This window comes from Calidris pugnax, unplaced genomic scaffold, assembly GCF_001431845.1.
Source record: "Calidris pugnax isolate Ruff unplaced genomic scaffold, ASM143184v1 scaffold14, whole genome shotgun sequence".
Classification (NCBI taxonomy): domain Eukaryota; kingdom Metazoa; phylum Chordata; class Aves; order Charadriiformes; family Scolopacidae; genus Calidris; species Calidris pugnax.
In genome coordinates, this window is record NW_015090793.1 from 15,188,994 (window position 1) to 15,207,657 (window position 18,664).

The 18,664-nt window shown below is 58.4% G+C and overlaps 2 protein-coding genes across 2 annotated transcripts in view; one reads left to right on the plus strand and one right to left on the minus strand.

Annotated features, from left to right (window-relative positions):
• The first annotated feature begins 17 nt into the window (after positions 1–17).
• Positions 18–6,314, plus strand: TEX261 (testis expressed 261). Its single transcript, XM_014966674.1, has 6 exons — positions 18–152; positions 716–795; positions 1,307–1,460; positions 3,429–3,496; positions 4,318–4,420; positions 4,854–6,314. The coding sequence occupies exons 1-6, from the start codon at positions 83–85 to the stop codon at positions 4,967–4,969; spliced, it is 591 nt and encodes a 196-aa protein (XP_014822160.1). The 5' UTR covers positions 18–82; the 3' UTR covers positions 4,970–6,314.
• Positions 6,315–10,894: 4,580 nt separating this feature from the next.
• LOC106902914 (shootin-1-like) overlaps positions 10,895–18,664 on the minus strand; it is a 28,266-nt gene continuing 20,496 nt past the window's right edge. Inside the window, exons 10-16 of the mRNA XM_014966751.1 lie at positions 13,193–13,346; positions 12,929–13,055; positions 12,474–12,523; positions 11,961–12,070; positions 11,777–11,836; positions 11,425–11,620; positions 10,895–11,155 (exon numbers count right to left, since the gene is read on the minus strand). Coding sequence (XP_014822237.1) covers positions 11,025–11,155; positions 11,425–11,620; positions 11,777–11,836; positions 11,961–12,070; positions 12,474–12,523; positions 12,929–13,055; positions 13,193–13,346 — 828 coding nt within the window. The 3' untranslated portion in view covers positions 10,895–11,024. The remainder of the gene's footprint in view (positions 11,156–11,424; positions 11,621–11,776; positions 11,837–11,960; positions 12,071–12,473; positions 12,524–12,928; positions 13,056–13,192; positions 13,347–18,664) is intronic.

Genomic DNA, 18,664 nt, shown 5'->3' on the forward strand with positions numbered 1-18,664 from the left:
CCGGGGGCCGCCGCGGCCCCCGCCACAGCGGGAGCAGGAACCGGGAGGGGGGGGGCCCGGCCCGCTCCGGCCTGTCCCCGCCATGTGGTTCATCTACGTGCTGAGCTGGCTGTCCCTGCTCATCCAGGTGGCCTTCGTCACCCTGGCGATCGGTGAGCCCGCCGCTGGGGGGGAAGGAGGGGTGTCTACCGAGGGGCCGGGCCCCTCAGGGGTTGCTGCCGCGCGGGGGCCCGGAGGCGGCCGCAGGCTCCTCCCGGGGGCCGTGGCGACAGGTCGGTAGGGGGGCGGCCCCGGGGAAGGGACAGTCTGGGCTCCTGCTGGGACCGGGTTCAGGTTCGGGGCCGCCGGTCCAGCACCTCCCGTGGGCCGGGGTGTCCCGAGGCCCTGTGGGTGCCCCAGGGATTGCGGGTTCCCTGGGTCCCCCAGAGGCTTCGGCTTCCCCCCCGACATCTTGTGGATGCCCCAGAGATCGGGGTGAGTCCCGTGGGTGCCCACGAGTCTCCTGAGTGCCCCTGAGGTCCTGTGGAAGCCTCAGAGTTTGGGGGTCCCCTGGGTGCCCCCGAGGTCCCCTGGGTTCCGTGGAGATTTGCTCGGGGACACCCTGTCCTGCAGTCTCTCCCAGACTGAGCATGGACCACCCCCCACGGCTGAATGCACCAGTGTTTGCCCCAGTGCCTCCCAGTCTGTGGGGCTGAGCCAGGCATTTCTCCCACAGCTGCAGGGCTGTACTACCTGGCGGAGCTGATTGAGGAGTACACGGTTGTCACCAGGAGGATAATCAAATACATGATCTGGGTAAGTCACTGTGCTTGTAAAAACGGGTGGCTCCTTGCCAAAATCATCCCTAGGGCAGCAGTGGGGCTGGCAGAGTAGCTGGGGCATAGGACATTGGCTCTGGACAGAGAGGTCAAGCGCTTGGGAAATGCCTGCTTCCCCTGGCCCCAAGGCAGCTCCGTCTCCCGAGGAGGGAGGTTCACAGAGGCTGCTTCGATCAGCATCTCACTTAACTGGGGAGACGTTGATCCTGCCTAATTTCCCCTGGGCAACTTCTCTTGCTGCTGGCTCGGGAAACTGAGGCCCAGCCATTGCATGTCCTACCAGGTGCCGCAGCAGCAAGGTGCCCTTCCTGCTTAGACCTTTCCCAAGGGGCTGGTGCCGAGTGGGAGGTGGGTGGAGAGATGTGGTGCCGTCAGAGTGCACTAAAAGTCACCTTGAACATGGCAGGATTTCTGCCTGCGAAGCTGCCCACGGTCCTGCTGTCCACACCCCTGTGTTTACCCCAGGCAACCCCTGTTCTCTCTTCCAGTTCTCCTCGGGCGTGCTGGTCTGCCTCTACCTCTTCGAACACTTTCCCGGTTTCATGGTGGGCGTGGGGCTCTTCACCAACCTGGTCTACTTTGGTTTGCTGCAGACCTTCCCCTTCATTGTTCTGACGTCCTCCAATTTCATACTGTCCTGCGGTAAGTGGGGCCATCGCCTTCCCGTGGGAGTGGGCACTGGGGTGGGAGTGGGCTCTAGGACGGAGGAGTCCTCGTCACTCCCATCACTGAGTGGGCTCTGGGTGGCAGCAAAGGTTTAGGTTTTGCTGTTGTAGCCCCCGTGGCTTTCAGAAGGACTTTGAGCTTTGTGTGGTACTTCTTAATCGTGCTTTATGATACGGCTGTGATAATTGTGGGCTGGGCCTGGTGGTTGGGAAGTGCCTGTGGCTGCGTGCCCCAGCACAGTGCTGGGGACACTGGGCTTTCCTGGGCACCATCTGCTTCACCCTACGACCAGTTCCGCTCCAAACTCAGGCAGCAGCACTGGGGAAACGAGATCCTGGCTGGCCCAAAGTTTGGCCTCCTCCCCGCAGACCTGTTTTGGGTGTTCACTGGGTCTTAGTAAAGAGCACGAAGGATTTGAAGCAACTTTAAAAACCTGGTGTGTGTAAGTACAGCCTGATGTCAGGCTGGGCTGTGTGAGACAGTGTGTGTGTGTGTGTTGTCATAAGGAGCTGATGTTTAGAGAAAGAAAAGCTTTGAGACAAATGTCCACAATTGATGTGGAAACTCATCAGGGTTACTGAAGAAAGTCCTGTTAGAAAAGTGCATTGCCAAGCTTAAATCAAAGATTTTTATTTTTCACGTTTGCACCTTTCTTGTGGTATTTGCCGAGCCTGTGGCTGCTGTGGCTCCATCCGCACCTGGGCTGTGAGATGGGCACAAGGGGCACACTCCTCTCTTCTGAGCTGCTGGCACAGGCACAGCATTGTGCCGTGAGGTTGGTCAAAGGCTTAAATTAGCAGCAGCAACATTTTGGCCAAAGCAGCTTAGTTGTTTGTCTGCTGCGCTTGGCTGATGAACGGCTAGAGCTATGTCGAAGGCTGAGCCTGGGAGTAGGTCTGCTGCTGGGTCTGGGGCGGTGGGCCAGTAGGTCTGCCAATTAAACTGGGTTTTGGCTGCTCCAAATAGGTATAATGGTTTCCTCTCACTGTGAGTTGCTGAGTCTCTTGCATGTTTTGGTGTCCTGTGCAGAGGTCTGACTTCAGATCTCTGCTATGAGTGATTTGTAGTGACACCTTAAGTAGCAAACAGGCAAATTTTTTTATAGCATGACTTTTTGGAGTCCTTAGACAGCACCGTGAAATATGCATGTGTTTGCTCCTCAAAATATTCACGTAGGCAGGATTTTATCCGCTCCTTGAAAATGAGTGTAGCTCTCCTGTGGTGTGTGGATCAGGAGCTGCGTTTTCTGGCAGACCCAGCCTCTCATCTGGATCTTCAGTTACATCCTTAGGCTGGAGCGCAGGATAAAGCAGCGCAGGACACAGCGTTTTGTGTTGGGATTGTGTCTTGCTGGGGCTGCACTGACCCAGTGCTCCCAGGCTGGGGTTGCTGCCTTGGTATCTCGGCTAAAAGGCAAAAGAAGCCCTGATTCCTGTTCCTTAAGAGCCAAGTGGTGTTTTTCACTGCTGAGGACAGTGTTAACCCTACTGTCCTGGCCGCATTTCAGCTTGACTTGGTTTACAGATGGCAGAAGAGTTTCTCTCCGCAGCAGCTGTCAGGGGCACGGGATTTTTCACTGCTTCTCTCAGTGCTGAGCAGCATAAGCAAGTGTCAGGCTGGGTTCTCCCGGGTGCCCTCGGGGACACAGAGAATAAAGCACCAGAGGGACAAAGGACTTACCCGGGGCTGCACAGAGTAACGAAACGGAGCTAGGATGGGGAGACTTTGGTTGCTCACACCATTTCTCACTATATGCATGAGCATATTTTAGTCACAGCAGGATTCCAGGTGTAGAGGGGCTGCAGGGAAGGGGATGTGTGGCAGGGAGGAGCTGCTCCTTGTCTGCAGCAGCAGAAGTGGATGTCCTCCTTCAGGGACCTTGAAATAAGCCAACAGTATTGCTTCCAGACTGGAGACTGATTTTGCTGTGTTTTTCTTTGGCAGTGCTGGTTATATTCAATCACTACTTAGCGTTCCAGTACTTCGCTGAGGAGTATTACCTGTTCTCTGAGGTGAGAGACCTTTGGGAAGGAGTTGGTCCATGTTCTTCCAGCCAGTGTGGAGCTGCTGGTGGGAGGAGGGAGAGAAAAATGCCATTTTTTTTTTTCAGTCAGCAGTAGGACATACTGAGGGTATTTTTTGCAGCCCTTCCCTGGGGGTTCCTGTGCTGGTTCCCTCAGAACTACCAGGGAAGCTGCAGTTTCTTTTCTTGGGTGCAAATCTGGGGCTTTCTAAGCCAACTGGAGAGCAGAACAAATATAAATGTTAAGTGCAGAAAATGTTTTTCTCTCCCCAAACCACAGCAGTGGCTGTTCCCCCAAGCACCCAATCCTTATGCTACACCAGCGTCTCTCCCCAGGACAGGAGGAGCCAGCCCAGGTCTTGACTCTTCCTTTTAGTCCCTGGAAGGTGTGAAGAGGATTTATTTAGTCATAATGGCACAGCCAGTTTCCTGTTTGTGTATTTGTGCTGTTTAAAATTCTATTTTCTGGGAGCAGTAAAGGTTTTCAGGCACTTGGGACAGGAGCGAGGGCTTTTCCTGTGCACTCTGTCCTTCCCTGGAAGTTGCTGGGTGAGTTCTAACACCTGATCAGCTTCACAGGGCACCACTATCTCAGCACCCAAGAGACTGGGGAGAGGTTGAATTGCAGTTCTCCCCTTTCAGAGTCCTTTCTCATGAGGGGTTCAGGCAGAAACTTGGGGTGTATCGTAGGGAGGTACAGCTGGGGCCGAGGCAGTGCTCAGGGGTGTCAGCCCAGACAGAATCAGTGTGTAAAAGGTCACTGAGTGCATCGTGGCTCTGCTCTCACTGCCTCTCTTGGTCTGCCTGCAGGTTCTCGCCTACTTCACATTCTGCCTCTGGTTAATTCCTTTTGCTTTTTTTGTCTCCTTGTCGGCCGGAGAGAATGTCCTACCTTCCACGGTGCAGCCAGGAGGTGAGTACAACCGAGGCCCGGGCAGACATCCGCTGGTGTTTGACAGGGGCTGTGCTCAACACACCCCGTTCGTGCTGCACTGAGGAGGGAGCGGGGGCAGCTGGTCGGGTAAATCCTTCCAAAAGCCCAGGCAGGAAAGGCAGGGCCTCTGCAGGGTGAGGGTGAGCAGAGCAGAAGGCTGTTCCATCTTTACATCCTGCATCTCTCCAGTCCTGGAACATTGTTGCTTTCCCTGAACTCTCCCTACAGCTCCAAAAAAAGGGAGCTCAGGATTTGGGCTTCTGGCAGTGGCTTCCAGGAATGTCCAGATCTGAACAACCCAGAAAGTTTTGTACTTTAAAGACAGGGCAGCTCAAGTGTCAGACATCCTGTCCCAGTGTTCCCTTGACTGTCAGCAGGTTTGCATTTCATTGTTCTTCCCTTCTCTCCACAGACGACGTGGTCTCCAACTACTTCACCAAGGGGAAGAGGGGCAAGCGCTCCGGTATCCTCCTCATCTTCTCTTTCATCAAGGAGGCCATCCTGCCCAGCCGACAGAAGATTTACTGAGCCCCGGATGCAGCCGGCGTCGGCTGCGGTGAAGGAGCAGGGCAGACCCAAACTGTGCAGAGGGCTGTGAGGCAGCACTGTCCCCAGGCCTCGCTTGAGCCTTCCTCCATGTTCTCTCAAAGGGATTTTTGTTAGCAACGGATAAACTGGACGATGGCCGGAGGTGCCAGCAGCACTGGACAGACACACGGGGAGGGCTCACGCCTTTTTATACAGCCCTGCTGATCCCCCGGGACTGTGTGCAAAAAGGATGTTTGGTTCCAGCCAAGCACAAGGAGGGTCTGGCCTCCTGGCACTGCCAGCTCCGCTCGGGGACCTGGGAGGTGTTGTCATTTGCTGGGAGTCATTTGAAGCCAGGAGTTTGTACTTGGTGTAGTTTGGCTGGGGAGGGAGGAACCATTCCCTCGGTGTGGCAGCAGAACGTGCTTCACATTCAACTGAGGTTTACACGGAGCCATTAATTAAAAAAGAAAAGAGAGAATAAAGTAACCAAACTGGTGAACTCCCACGTATTCCCGCTGGGAGCCTGCCAGCGTTGGAGGATGCTGGTGTCCCCTGCAGAGCACACCTCGGGAAGGGAGCGTAAGGGCGGGCGCCTCTCCCTGCGCTCTGCGGCTGCAGGGAGGTGACCTGGAAGGACTCGGTGTCTCTTTTTGTTTGATTTTAATGTTGGAAATACCCACTTCTCTCTTCTCTGGTTTTGCTGGAAGCCTCGCTGAGTGGCTGGGGTGCTGTGGCAGTGCTGGATGGCTGAGTGAGACCCCAGGAAGCCGATGGATGGAGAGTGATTCTCCACGTGTGTAGGTGTGAGGGCAGCGAGACGCTGAGCGAGTCACCTCGGCTTCCTGGGGGTGTCTGCTTAGCGTTCCCAGTGCTGCTAAACTCACCAGCACTCCCTCCTTTCCTGAAAGGAGAAAAATCATACTGAGAAAGAGATGAATGCTTTGTTCTTGTTCCTTGTAATTATAAGGATTTCCCTCCCTCCCTCCCTTTTTTGCTTTGTTGTTGGTTACCTTCAGCTTGTGCCAGAACTAGATGTCCCTATGAAAGCCAGGAGCCCAGGCTGTGCATGGCTGTAGCACAGGAACGCCTGGCTGTGGCAGCACAGTTTCATGGGTTGGGAAGGCTTTTTGAGGAATTTCTCAGGAAAATGGCTCATTTTTCTCTTCTGGCCAGTTCTGGCTGAAGGCAAAGGTGAGGCACATGGTCCCACTGCACCCCTTCTTGTCCCTGGGTTTCTTCAGTGCCCGCGGACACTGGCGCGTTTTGATGCTGATATAATAGAAGTGTGGTTTCTGTTTGAGAGCTACTCGCCTAATAAAGGCTATAGGTGAAGTCCTCCTTATTAGAGAGGCTGGATGCAGTGTTGTCCCTCTGGCTCGCCAGCATTCTGCTCCTGTGTTGAGTCGTTGTCGCGTGAGGAGATGGCCCTCTGTGCATGCTGACTATGTTTTTAGAGAAATAATGGAGAGAGCTATCGAGGGAGCCTGAGGGCTGCAGAAGGCATATCACAAAGGCCTTGGGAGCTGCGAGGTGCCGGGAGGGGTTAGCTGGAGGTGTGTGTTTTCAGTACCAAGCTCTTTTGTTATCGGGGAATCAGAGAAATGAAGGTAAAAGCACTGAGAGCAAAGCAGAGGGGTTAGGAGCAGGGAGTAACACCATCAGCCTTGCCCATGGCACTGGGAAGCTCCTGAAAAAGCTGCTTCCCACCACGGGTGCTGTAATTTTGCTTCAAGGCCACAGGGTGGGGGACACTGGTCTCACACTCTGTCCCTTGCCTGGACTTCTGGGTGAGGAGAAGGAAGAGGCAGATGCTTTTGCTCCTGATGTCCCTGATGGAGAGGTTTAAGCTTGACCAAATTTAGGCTGAAAATTAGGTTTCTGCCATGAAGGAGGGAGGTGGATGCTGGGGGTGGCACTGAGGAGTAGGGGACAGTGTGGCAGGCTGCTGGGAAGCTCCTGGATGTGTGTTCACAGCTCTGCTCCAAACTGTGTTTAACAGTTTCCATCGCCTCGGGCGCAGCCAGATGGGTCAGGGCAGTGAGATCTGCTGGCCGGGGGTGGCAAGCGAGGCAAAGCCCCCTGGGCTGGGGCAGTATGGCGTGTGGGGCACGGCTGAGGATGGCAGGGTAAGTACCATGCCTCTCATCAGCCTTGGGTCGGGTTTAAATTTAGTTTTGTCTCTCTGAATGTGATGCAGGAGGGATGGCAAACTCCTTGAGAGCTGTCACTGCCACGACAGGGAGAGCGGGGCACGATGGAGGGCTGGCCCCAGGGTCTGAACCCTTTCTTCTGCAGGGTACTGCGGTAAAAGCAGAGCCCCAGGACTTGTCTGCCACTGGACGAGGGCACAAGATGTAAATGGGGGAGATCAGTAGCTTTAATGTCCCTTCTACCACATCGTTTTAATCCTCATTTTCCCATTCACTTAGCCAGAAAGCGAGGGTAGATTACTTTGTGTTTTTCCAGATGACAAGTCCATTTTTCCTGACTACTGCTTGCGATCAGCGGGTGTTTAAGATGTTAATGACACACATTTCTTTGAGCTGAACCAGATTCAGATAAGTCGAGTGACTGGATGATAGCGAGCGAAACCCTATAAATATTTAAAAGGCGAGCATCAGAAAAAGCCCCCTCCCTCGAGGCTCCTGCTGTGTGGGGAGAAGGTAACGCTGTGGGGGGCTGTGGGGGCTGCGGGGACCGTGCTTGGCTCCCCGGCAGAGAGGTTTGGGGCTGGCTCCTGAAAACACACCCTCTCACAGGAGCCCTGCTTCAGTCAAACCCCCTGCCCTGGAACACGGGGACCCCACGAAGTCTGGTGAATAAGATGTAAAATCTCTCGTTCTTCACTGGAACGAGGCAAGGATGCTCCGGAGTTCACCCACACGGGGTGCGAGAAGCTCCAGCTTAAAACGAAGTGTAAATTACCACTTTGATTAAGTATTTAAGAGTGGTGTGTATTAATAGGCAGCTGGCCTCCCCAGCGTCTCTGCTCGGCGGCTCTCCCCCGGCTGCGGTGGCCCTGGCGGCGTGGGGAGGGCGCAGCCGGCGGGGGCACGGCTTTCCCGTCCCGCGGGAGCGGCGCCGGCATTGATTTTCATGGGTGTTTGGAGGGTGTAATCAGGGGAGAGGAATTCACTCGATAGGGAGCGGGCAGCGCGGCGGTGGGAAAGGGCAGGCGGCCGATGAGTAACCGTGCTCGGGACGCGGCATTTCCCCTGACGGCGCCGAGGGGCTGCGTGGGAGAGGCCCAATTTGGCAGGGATCGAAGCGTGAGAGGCAGGTGGGGCCGGGTCCCTGGTGATGGGCATCACCCAAAAAAGCTGGATTTGGAGAAATCCAGCTTTGGCCAGGGAAAGAGGAGCCGAGGGGACAAGGCTGGCTCCAGCCTCCCTGGGCTTTCTGAACTGGTTGAGATGGTCCCAGCACTGTGGTCCCTGCGGCTCTCGCCTTCTTTTCCAGTAAGAGGATCTGTTCAACAAGCTGACATTCATCCTTTAGTCTGGTGAGCTTGTACGTCTCGCGAGCAGCCTTTCCGTGTCTGCTTTCCACATGGCAGCCCTCAGGTGTCTGGAGAATCGAAAGGCCAGGACAAGAAACGCTGGGTAATTAGAAAGATAAGCTCCTTGCTTTAAATATTTTAGTTCAAGTTGTCTACGCCTTGGAGAAGGAGAAAGAAAGTGTATTAAAAAAAGCCGAGAGACGGAGTGCTGTAAGACAGTAACCTGTCCTGGCTGTCCCCAGGGAACGGGGAGGGGGTTCCACTGCAGATCCCCCAGGAAAGGCCTTGTCCCCTCCTTGGGTCCATCAAAAACAGCTCGCCCTTTCTCCGATGCCACCGTGGACAGTGGAGCAGGTTTCCTGGCATGTCCTTACTCCTTTGGGCCATTCGGTCTGATCCCAGACAGCTCTTTAATTATTGCAAAAAGGCTTCATGAGATCATTGGCTGGAAGTGGAAGGTACATAAATCCAGACTGCAACCAAGGCGTGCATTTTTAACGGGGAGCATAATTAACTCCTGGAAGGAGATGCAGCGTGGAAGGGGGATGCTCAGGAGCAGCCACAGCCCTGGCTGCCCCTGATTGCTCCCATACACAACTGGATAAACTATTTAGAAAAGAAAGGGTCCTGCCCACACCCTACCTGTCCCCCGGGGCTGAGCAGCCCTGGTTTAGCCTTCTAGCTAATTAAGCATTTGGTGCAAGGGATGAGGATGCTTTCCCCTGCTTGGCATCTCCTGCCCACAACAAGGCAGCAGAGCTGGAGAAACCACAATTAAATTAATGCTTTTGTTGTTCTTTGGGTTTAGAAGGAAGAGCCGTGGCTTGAAAGCTCCTCAGGGCTGAGGGATGGGCATGGCAGAGCTCGGGAGCGGTGCTGCTGCCACCGAATCCAGCCCTTAAACCCTCACGTCCCAGCAGTGCTTACCCCCTGCCTCCCAGTATGCTCCAGCATCGCCGGGGATTCCTGCTGGGTGGTGTTGAAGTTGTGGTGGGTAAGTTCAAAGCTGGGCTGTACAAAGCTGTTCACTTTGCTGCTGTAGGTGAAGAACTGCCTTAAAGCACTCGAAACACCCCTGAAACGGGCTGCAGCAGGGAGAGGGGAGGGGACAGGGGGACACTGGCAGAGCAAGGGCGCACCTATAGGTGCCCTAGGACCAGGGGTGCTTGGGAGGGTGACCCCATGGAGCAGATTCGTGCTCTTCTCCTCCAATTACCTAAATACAGAGATGCCTTTCCCTGGACTGGGAACAGCCTCACAGCTCCTCCGGAGCAGCAAATCTCTGAAAGCAGCTCATAGAGCCAGGAGCTCAAGGGGAAAAACCATAGACCCCAATGCTTAAAAACAAGCATAGGCTGGAGAATGTCATCCCTTCGAGTGAATAAGGGTCTGCTGGCTCTCTGGGGACCCCAGCCTTCGAGCTCCGTGTCTGGAGGGACAGTTCACCCTTGAACTGCTGCCAAGGAGTGCTGGGTTTCAGGTGCTCCCTGACATCCAAGTATCAGAGACATGGATTTGACCAGACCATGTTCCTCCAGGAACCAAGGAATGGCCAACATGAATGCCTCGGCAAGGTAGGTGGAGAGTGTAGTCCCACCAGAGCCCTGTGAGCCCTTCCTGGGGCTGGACCTTTCCTGCAGAGATGGGGCTGCCCCAGCAGGGGCTGCCCACGGGGTTGTGGGGGCTGCGACAGCTCAGCCAGCCTCCAAAGGAAAACCTGAGACCTTCAGGGGTCTGAGGAGTTTCCTTCACCAGAAGCAGGAGGTTTAGGTCCCGCTCCCCAGTGTCCTACTCAAGAGACAAAAGCTGCAGAGGAGGGTCACCATGGAGGTCCCCATCTGCAAACCTATGGTTCCCAGCCCCCCACGTCTGTCAGGGCTTTCCTAAGGGGCTCTGTCAGAGCTCAGAGCTTTCCAGGGGGCTTTGCTGGCACCAAGAGGGGTTTCTCACCTCCTGACCAGCACTGTTGGCACAGAACCCATGCCACAGTTGGGCATCTCCAGCAGAGTGGGACTGGGATTGCAGTGTGGGGACACTGCAGCTTGTTCTGCACAGACAGGTGTCCAGGTCCCTTTGTTTAGGGGTCTGGTCGCCATTTTCCACCTTAGATGTGGAGACCTCAGACTGCAAGGGTGAGTGGAAGACGCAAATATTCTCCTTGCTGCAGGTAAGTGCCATGTTATGTGCATCCCTGCCCAGCTGCTGGGCACCCGAGGGTGGCAGGAGAGTGGGTGCCCTGCTTTGGTCCCACAATATCTCTTGCAGCAGCTCCACTGCCATCCATGTCACCCCCAGTCCCATCCCACTGCCACCCCCAGTCCCGTCCCACTGCCACCCCCTCACCCATCAGATGTGCCCTTCCTAGTGACAACATGGCATGCACGGACCCAGTGCCACCTCACTTTAATTAAAGCACAAGAGGCTGCAAGCTGCTGGAAAACCAGGGTGAAAGCCTGCAGCACTTGTCCCTGCCGCCATGCCCCCTCCTCGCCCCGCCATGGCCGTGCAGCTCCGGTGATGCTGGGCGAAGGGCAGCGCGGTGGGCAGCTGCCTCTACCTTGGCTCCCCCCTGCCTGCGGACAGGCGGGAAGGTGGCCGGGTCTTGGGCAGGCCACCCCCTGCCCGGCGTCTGAATGGGACCCCATCCTCGCTCCCGGATGGAGCTGTCCTGATGTCCTTGTTCCCTGGGAAGAGACAGAGAGATAGAGAAGAGACATGGAGTGGGGTGAGAGCAAGAGCAGAGTCTGTGAGGACCCGTGTCATCGCCCCACAGCTTGTCACCCACAACGGTGACAGGATGGGACTGCAGAGCACCAGTCAGGCTCACGGTGAGTCAGCGAGGGGACACGTGTGGGTGTCACCTCTGTGCTGGTCTCTAGGGACATTGTACCTCCACAGGAGGACATCCAGCTGGAGCCCCACCATCCCCTCCCCACCAAGCCCTATTCTGTACCAGTATTTGGCCTCCCCACAGCCCCGGCATCCCCATGGTCCTGCTGTGGGGGGGCAGGCGGGGGGGCAGGCAGTGCGGGTGCAGAGGTATCCACCGCCCGGCGCCGCCGCTGCAGGATGGCCTCCAGCTGCTTGTCCCTGCCCTTCAGGCTGCTTTTCCGCCCGCTGGTCCTCCTGCTCGCCCTCCTTGTGGCACCCTAGGAAAGACCACACAGAGCCCAGAGGCTGAGGGATCACCTCCAGGCACTGGGACAGCCAGGACATAGCCCGATGCATGATGGCTGCAGCTGGGAACAATGGCTCCCAGGTGCCTATGTGGTGGCCTGGTGTGACCTTGGGACAGGGCTGCTCACCAGGATGACCTGCAGCTCCATCGCCGCGCTTCTCCGCTTGCTGGCTGCTGCTGCCGGACCCTGCGGGAGGAGAGGGAGGAGATGCAGCTCCCTGGGGTTGCCAACACTCCCCAAACCCGCCCCGAGGACATTCCCCCACAGGATGGGGGTGTCTGGCAGCAGCCGAGCCCCAGTCCCTGCCTACCTGGCCCCGTGGCACCCGCTCCTTGGCGGGCCTCAGGACCACCCCGTTCTTTATCCGCTCCATCATCTCCTGCACAGCTCGAGCTTTAGCATCATCAGCTTCTGGCTTGCCTGCGTAGGGAGGACCATGCAGAGACCCCACACACTCATGACAGGGCTCAGTCCTTGCTGGGGTGGGGAGCTGCCACCCTCTTGCAGCTCCCCTCATGCCCAAGGTCCCTCCCGTGAGGCCAAACCTGGCCACGATGACCCTGCCAGGGCTCATCTCCCACCCATGCCAGGCAGGACAAGGGTGCTAGGACCTAAGCACCCTCCTCTGAGGAAGGGGGGGCAGGAAGTGTGCCCATCACCTCCCAGTGGGAGCTTGGAGCAACGCTTTTGGATGGATGGGAGATGCCTGAACCAGTGTGGCAAGCATTCATCCCAGAGAAATGAGCCCCATGCCCAGGGGAGCCCCCAAAGTACCAGGACCCCCCATCCCGGGGGTGCAGCAGGACAGCATGTGGGGACTTACTGCGCTGCAGGTTTGCCATCCCTTTCCTCTGCCTGATTGCCAAGAGCGGGCTGGAAGGAAGAGGAAGAGGGGAGGTGAGAGCCCATCCAACTCACCCCCCTCACCCGCAAAAAGCCAGACACGATGCCCACCCTGCCCACTGCCCCTCCAGCAAGGAGCTGCCTGGAGACTCCCCCTACCCCCGGCTCAGAGCCAGGCCCACCTCACCCTCCCCAACCTCCTGCCGGGGTCTGGTCCCTGCAGCCAGCTCTGCCCCATGCCCTGCACCTCCTGCCAGGGACGATGCCAGGCACAGCTCGGGGACAGCCTGGCATAGCGGGTAAGAGCAGTGGGGGGGGAGAATGGTTTGGCCCCATCCCAGCTTATTTACTACAGCAGAGACAAGCTGGAAGCCCCTGGGCTGCCAGAGCTGCTTTCTGCAGGAGGTGACCAGGATGTCCGGTGGCATCACTTACTCCACAGGGACAGTAGGTGCGGGTGGTGGCAGCGGTGGTGGTGGCGGCGGTGGAGCAGGCGCAACCGGCTCAGGGGGCTGACTCTGCGGTGATGGACCCCGGGCCAGCTTCTCCTTCAGTGACCCCACTGCAACAGGGGGCAGTTGGAGCTGTGTGGGCTCAGAGTCCGAGCCCACCCCCGGCCACGGGCAGGCAGCGCCGTGGGCATCCCTCCGGCACCGCTGCGGGCTCCTGCCTGCGTCAGGCAGGGGGGAAACCACCCACCTTCCTTCTCCAACTCCACCAGCCGCCCCTCAGCCTCCTGCAGCTGCTTTGTCAGCTGTCCATTCTCAGCCTCAGCCTTGGCCAGGGCAGCTTGGGCCTCATCCAGCTCCTCTGGCTCCGGCCGCCTTCCCAACTGCTCCTCCAGCTCCTTCACCTGCGGGAGCAGGGGGACAGAGGGAGCTGGGTGCAGCCCAGGAGCTGCCCCCTCCCTCCCAGTGCCATCTCACAGCACCACAACTTGGCTGCCTGCAAGGGTCTCGAAGCTAATTTTAGGGCAGTTGGCTGGGTGGTGGGAGCCTGGTGAGCTGGGGGGTGCTACCCCAGTGTGGGGCCCTCTCCCTGGCACCCAAAATGTGCTAGTGGAAGTCCATGGAAGAAGAACCTCTCCAGGCTGTGGCACGAAGCACAGGATGGGCATGGAGGGGGTGATGGAGGGATCTGATCCTGATTGCAGCCAGTTCCCGTGCCCAGGGGAATCCACCAGCAGCCCTGGAGCTGTGCCATGCCCTAGCCCTGCTCCCCAAACCAGGTCACCCACCTTCAGGGACAGCTCCTTACCTTCTGCTGCTGCTCCTGCCTGGACTCCTCCAGCAAGCGGGTCAGGCGTCCCACCTCCTGCAGGGCTGCCATCAGCTGGGCATTGGGCCCTGAGCTCTGCAGCAGGATCGTGCTCTGCCTGTTGGCCTCCTTCTTTTGCACCAGCATCTGCCCATGGGGACGGGGGTCAGGGAGGGACTGAGCCCCCGGGCTCACCCCAGTGAGAGAAAAGCCCTTTCAGGGGAGGCTGGGAGTACAACCCGTCCAACCTCATCCCAAGGGACCGCAACGGGTGTCCAGGAGCATCCCCATCCTCCAGGGATTCAGGGCTAAGCCAGCAGGGAGATAAGGATTGGGGTGTTTGCACCCCACTTTCCCACCCTCCGTGGATGCCCTCCCTCCCCCTCCAGCACCCATGGGGAGAGTGACCCGAGGCCCAGATGTACCTCATGGGCGAAGGCTTCAGCGTGCAGGCGCAGGTCCTGCTCCAGCTCCAGCTGCTCCATGGCATCACAGTAATCCTGGGTGACAATCTGGGACACTGCCAGGGAAAGCCAGGGCTCGTGAGGGGGTGTGTGGTGCCAGCGTGGGGGGTGCAGGCCACTGCAGGAGCCTCAGCACAGCCACCTCCCCTGGACGGGGATGCCCACGTCCCTGCCATCCGTCAGAGTGACCCGAGGCCCAGATGTACCTCATGGGCGAAGGCTTCAGCGTGCAGGCGCAGGTCCTGCTCCAGCTCCAGCTGCTCCATGGCATCACAGTAATCCTGGGTGACAATCTGGGACACTGCCAGGGAAAGCCAGGGCTCGTGAGGGGGTGTGTGGTGCCAGCGTGGGGGGTGCAGGCCACTGCAGGAGCCTCAGCACAGCCACCTCCCCTGGACGGGGATGCCCACGTCCCTGCCATCCGTCTGCAGCTCCCAGTGCTGCACCTTTGCTTTCGGCTTCACCAGTTCGCCAAACTGGGTGGCACTAGGCAGCTGCCAGTTGTTCCTCTGCCGGCTTGCCAGGGCGCAGCAAGACAGGGAGGGGACACGGCCATGGGGGCCCAGCACCCAACTCACCTCTCTTGAAGGACTTCAGTGCCCGCTGGCTGGTGCCCAGGGCTGCCCGCAGGCGCTGCCGCTCCTCCTGTCCCATCTCCAGCTGCAGCAGGACAAGCAAGCCCGGCTGCAGCTCCCAGTGCTGCACCTTTGCCTTCGGCTTCACCAGTTCACCAGACTGGGTGGCACTGGTGGCATTAGGGAGCTGCTAGTTGTTCCTCTGCCGGCTTGCCAGGGCGCAGCAAGACAGGGAGGGGACACGGCCATGGGGGCCCAGCACCCAACTCACCTCTCTTGAAGGACTTCAGTGCCCGCTGGCTGGTGCCCAGGGCTGCCCGCAGGCGCTGCCGCTCCTCCTGTCCCATCTCCAGCTGCAGCAGGACAAGCAAGCCTTGGCTTAGCCCCGGGCTCAGCTGGGGGGCCCCCCCATGCCCAGCCCACCTCCCCAAGACATCAGGGAGATGGTGAGGGGCTGCACAGGAGGGTCTTATCTCTCAAAAAAACTGTCCTGAGCTTGGTAAGGAGCTACAAGGATGAGCAGAAGCCATGGAAGAAGGGAAACAGGGAGGCTGATCAAAGGAGAGGCTGCCCCAGGGGGTTTCCTGCTTGGCTGGGGCATCCCAGTGAGGATCCCAGGAGATACCTGGTCCTTCAGGTCCTGGTTCTGCCTCTGCAGCTCCTGGACCTGGATGGTGAGGTCCTTCCGCTGCTCCAGCAGCCAGGAAATCTTCTCCTGCAGATCTGGAAACAAAGACGAGCAAGAGGTGAGAAAGTGGAGCCAAAGGGTGGGAAAGGGGAGTACAGCCCTCCCAGAGCTGGTCCCCGAGGACCAGGCTGGTGGGGCTACAGCATCCCCCTTCCCAGCTCAACCCTGTCCTTGTTGCATAACCAGTGACCCTGTTGGAAGCTTGTTCTGGGAGGTGACCCAGAGGGACAGACATGTGGCAATGGGGTGGAGTAGGAACCCACAGGACAGCAGGGGCTGTAACTGGCATCTTTCTCATGCTCCAAGCAGTCCCCAAACATCCCCCAAGGGTCAGCCCATGGGCAAGGTCACAACACTACCTGAACACAGGGGTTTTGTTGGAGTGGGCCATCCCCCCAAGGGGTGCATCCTCCCCTAGAAGTGCATCTCCCTGAGCAGTGCGTCTCTCCCAAGGGATGCATCCCTCCAAGGGGTGCATTTCCCTGAGGAGTGCATCCTGCAACGGGTCCATCCCTCCTCCCAGAGCTACATCCCCCAGACCCCTCCTGGTACTGACAGGCAAATCTGCAGACACAGCTGAAATTGCTGACATGGGAAAACAGGATGGGAAAGGAGGAAGTGCGAGCAACAGCACTTTCATTTCACCTTTTTTCATTTGATTTAAGTATCACTTTCTCATTGTTTACCCACAACAAGGCCCAGGCACAACCTACAGCCGCGGGGCCAGGCTGAGCCAGGTTTAGGGGACAACGGGACAGGGCAGCCAGGCCGGGGCCAGTGCTTTGCCTCTGACTTCACCGTTTCTGCCTGGGGCTTATCCAGGACCCCCCAGCCCCACTCACCCTCCAACTGCTGCCTGTAGCACTGAGCAGGGTCGGGGTCCTCCTCGGGGGGCTCCTCCTTGGGCAGGGCCGGGGCGGCCATCGGGGCCAGGCTGAGCCGCTTCAGTTGCTTGTTCTCCTGCTTCACCTGGGGTGGGATGGAGACCCCCTCACCAGCAGCAGGGTTTCTACTGCACCACGGAGCCCGGTGTGCCAGTGGGGGATGCTCTGGCACCCTCACAAGGGGTTGCGGGCATCGGGGTGCTGGGGGAGGAATGGGGGCGGGGGAGTGCTGCCCGACCCTACCTGGGCTGCGTAGGCTTCGGCTCTCTGCCGACATGTCCTCTCGATCTCAAACTCCGTCTCCAGCGCCGAGAGCTCGGCCAGCAGCGCCTGCGATGCTGGCAGCAGCAGCAGCAGAAGCCAGATTCAGGCACCCACCCAGCCCTCGGTGCCCGGTGGAAGGGTCTCAGCTGGCACCCTGCCCTCCTCCCTGCCCACATCCCACTGACCCCATCACCGCTGGCTCCAGTGAGGGGCTGAGGACACCTCCAAGTCCCCATATGGGACTGTGCCAGGATGTGACACTGGGACAGGACTGGGCTCACCTTGCTCGAGCTCAGCCAGCCGCTCCTCCGCTTCGCCCACCTCCTGGCCAACAGGGGGGTGCTGCTGGGGAGAAGATGCACATGTGGCATTGTGTTGGCGTGGCATTGCCTTGGCATGGCATTGCCTTGGCAAGCCCCAAGGCACCTGGACACTGCCAGCCATGCTGGGGATGCTGTGACCATGACAAAAGATGTGCATGTGGCATTGCCTTGGCGTGGCATTGCCTTGGCGAGCCCCAAGGCACCTGGACACTGCCAGCCATGCTGGGGATGCTGTGACCATGACACCCCGGTGATCAGCACGCAGCCACGGCTGGAGGGAAGGGCACAAGGGGATCACCCCTTCATCACCCCGGAGTTACAGGGGCAGGAGGAGGAAATAAAACAGAAAATGAGCCTTTGAGTGATACCTGCACCACAGCTGACTCTTCCTCCTCCTCATCCTCTTCCTCCTCATCATCCTCTTCCTCCTCCTCATCCTCACTGCCTTCCGACTCCAGGATGGCTGCAGAGGAACCGAAAGCGCAACAGAAAGTCATCAGTGCAACTGGAAACCTGGGAGGTGTTTCTACCCCTTTGCTTTTGCCAGGCTGGCACTGCTCTGCCAGGGGCAGGGGCTGAGCACCCCCTGCACCGTGGGCTGGGGGGGGCTGGCGATGCCTCCGTGGCTGCCGGGGTCGCATATGCTAAGGAAAATGGGAAAGTCCGTACAGCAGGACAGCCTGGAGCGGGAGGAACAGCCTGCAAAAATCCAACCTGATAGAAACCAGCTCTTCAAAGGCCTCAGCAAAGGAGTGGAGGGCACTGGAGTAAGGGGGCTGCTCGGAGAAGGCAGGAGCGCAGCCGGGAAAAATCCCTGTGAGCAATTCCAGGCAAGGAAAGGCTGCCCCAGGGCATCCTGCTGCCCTGGCAAGCCCTTGCCAGCAGCTCACCCGAGAGGTGCCACCACAGAGCTGTGCTCTTGCTTGGTTCAGCTGGTGCCTGTGGGTGTGGGAGGAGGCCAGGGTGACACAGGGAGCTGGACATTCCCCGGGACCACCAGGCTTCCCCACCACCACACTGGGGTGACTGGTCTGGAGGGGGACCCATGTGCAAGACCCCACGGAATGCACACAGGCACATAGCAGGGAGCATGTCCCTGGGAACAGCCAGCCCCCATCAGTGACTGCTTCATCCCCAGCTGCTCCAGGGTCTTCCCATCCTTCCGAGGTGGGGGGCTCAGAGGGGCAGCTGTTTACCCAGCTCCCCCCAGGGCAGCTCCCAGAAGGGCTGTGGTTTGTCACGACCCAGAGGGACAGGAATCCAGCACCTGCCTCCGACCCTTCCCATCACAGACCTAATCCAGCGGGGAATGCGCTCTGGAATCTAAATCCACCCCCATTTGTAATCCAGCCACCGCTGCTGGGACCTTACACCCCTTGCAAGGGCTGGGGTCTCCTGCGAGACCCACAGGAGGGGTGTGCTGCTGCCCAGAAAAGGTCCCAGGACCCCCATGCCAGAACCCCCACACGGGGTGCTGCCCCGTGGCCTTGGCTCTTGCAAAATGCAGCCGTACAAACACGCACACACCAGCAAAAGCCCTAAATGGCAGCTGGCAGCCGGGGCGGGCACCTCCTGCAGCCCAGAGTGACAGAGGGATGGACAGACAGATGGACAGGTGGGCAGACACACTTGGTGCCCAAGAGCTGACAGGCCATCTAAATACAACCCACTAGTCATCCGTCCCTCCACAAGTGGAGAAAATCCCTCTCCAGGCCC

What these genes read in the sequence shown, in the direction of transcription:
- TEX261 (XM_014966674.1), top strand. Translation starts at nt 83, where the DNA reads ATGTGGTTCATCTACGTGCTGAGCTGGCTGTCCCTGCTCATCCAGGTG. An exon ending in CTTCGTCACCCTGGCGATCG is followed by an intron (nt 153 to 715) that starts GTGAGCCCGCCG and finishes TTTCTCCCACAG; the next exon opens with CTGCAGGGCTGTACTACCTG. An exon ending in TTCCACGGTGCAGCCAGGAG is followed by an intron (nt 4,421 to 4,853) that starts GTGAGTACAACC and finishes TTCTCTCCACAG; the next exon opens with ACGACGTGGTCTCCAACTAC.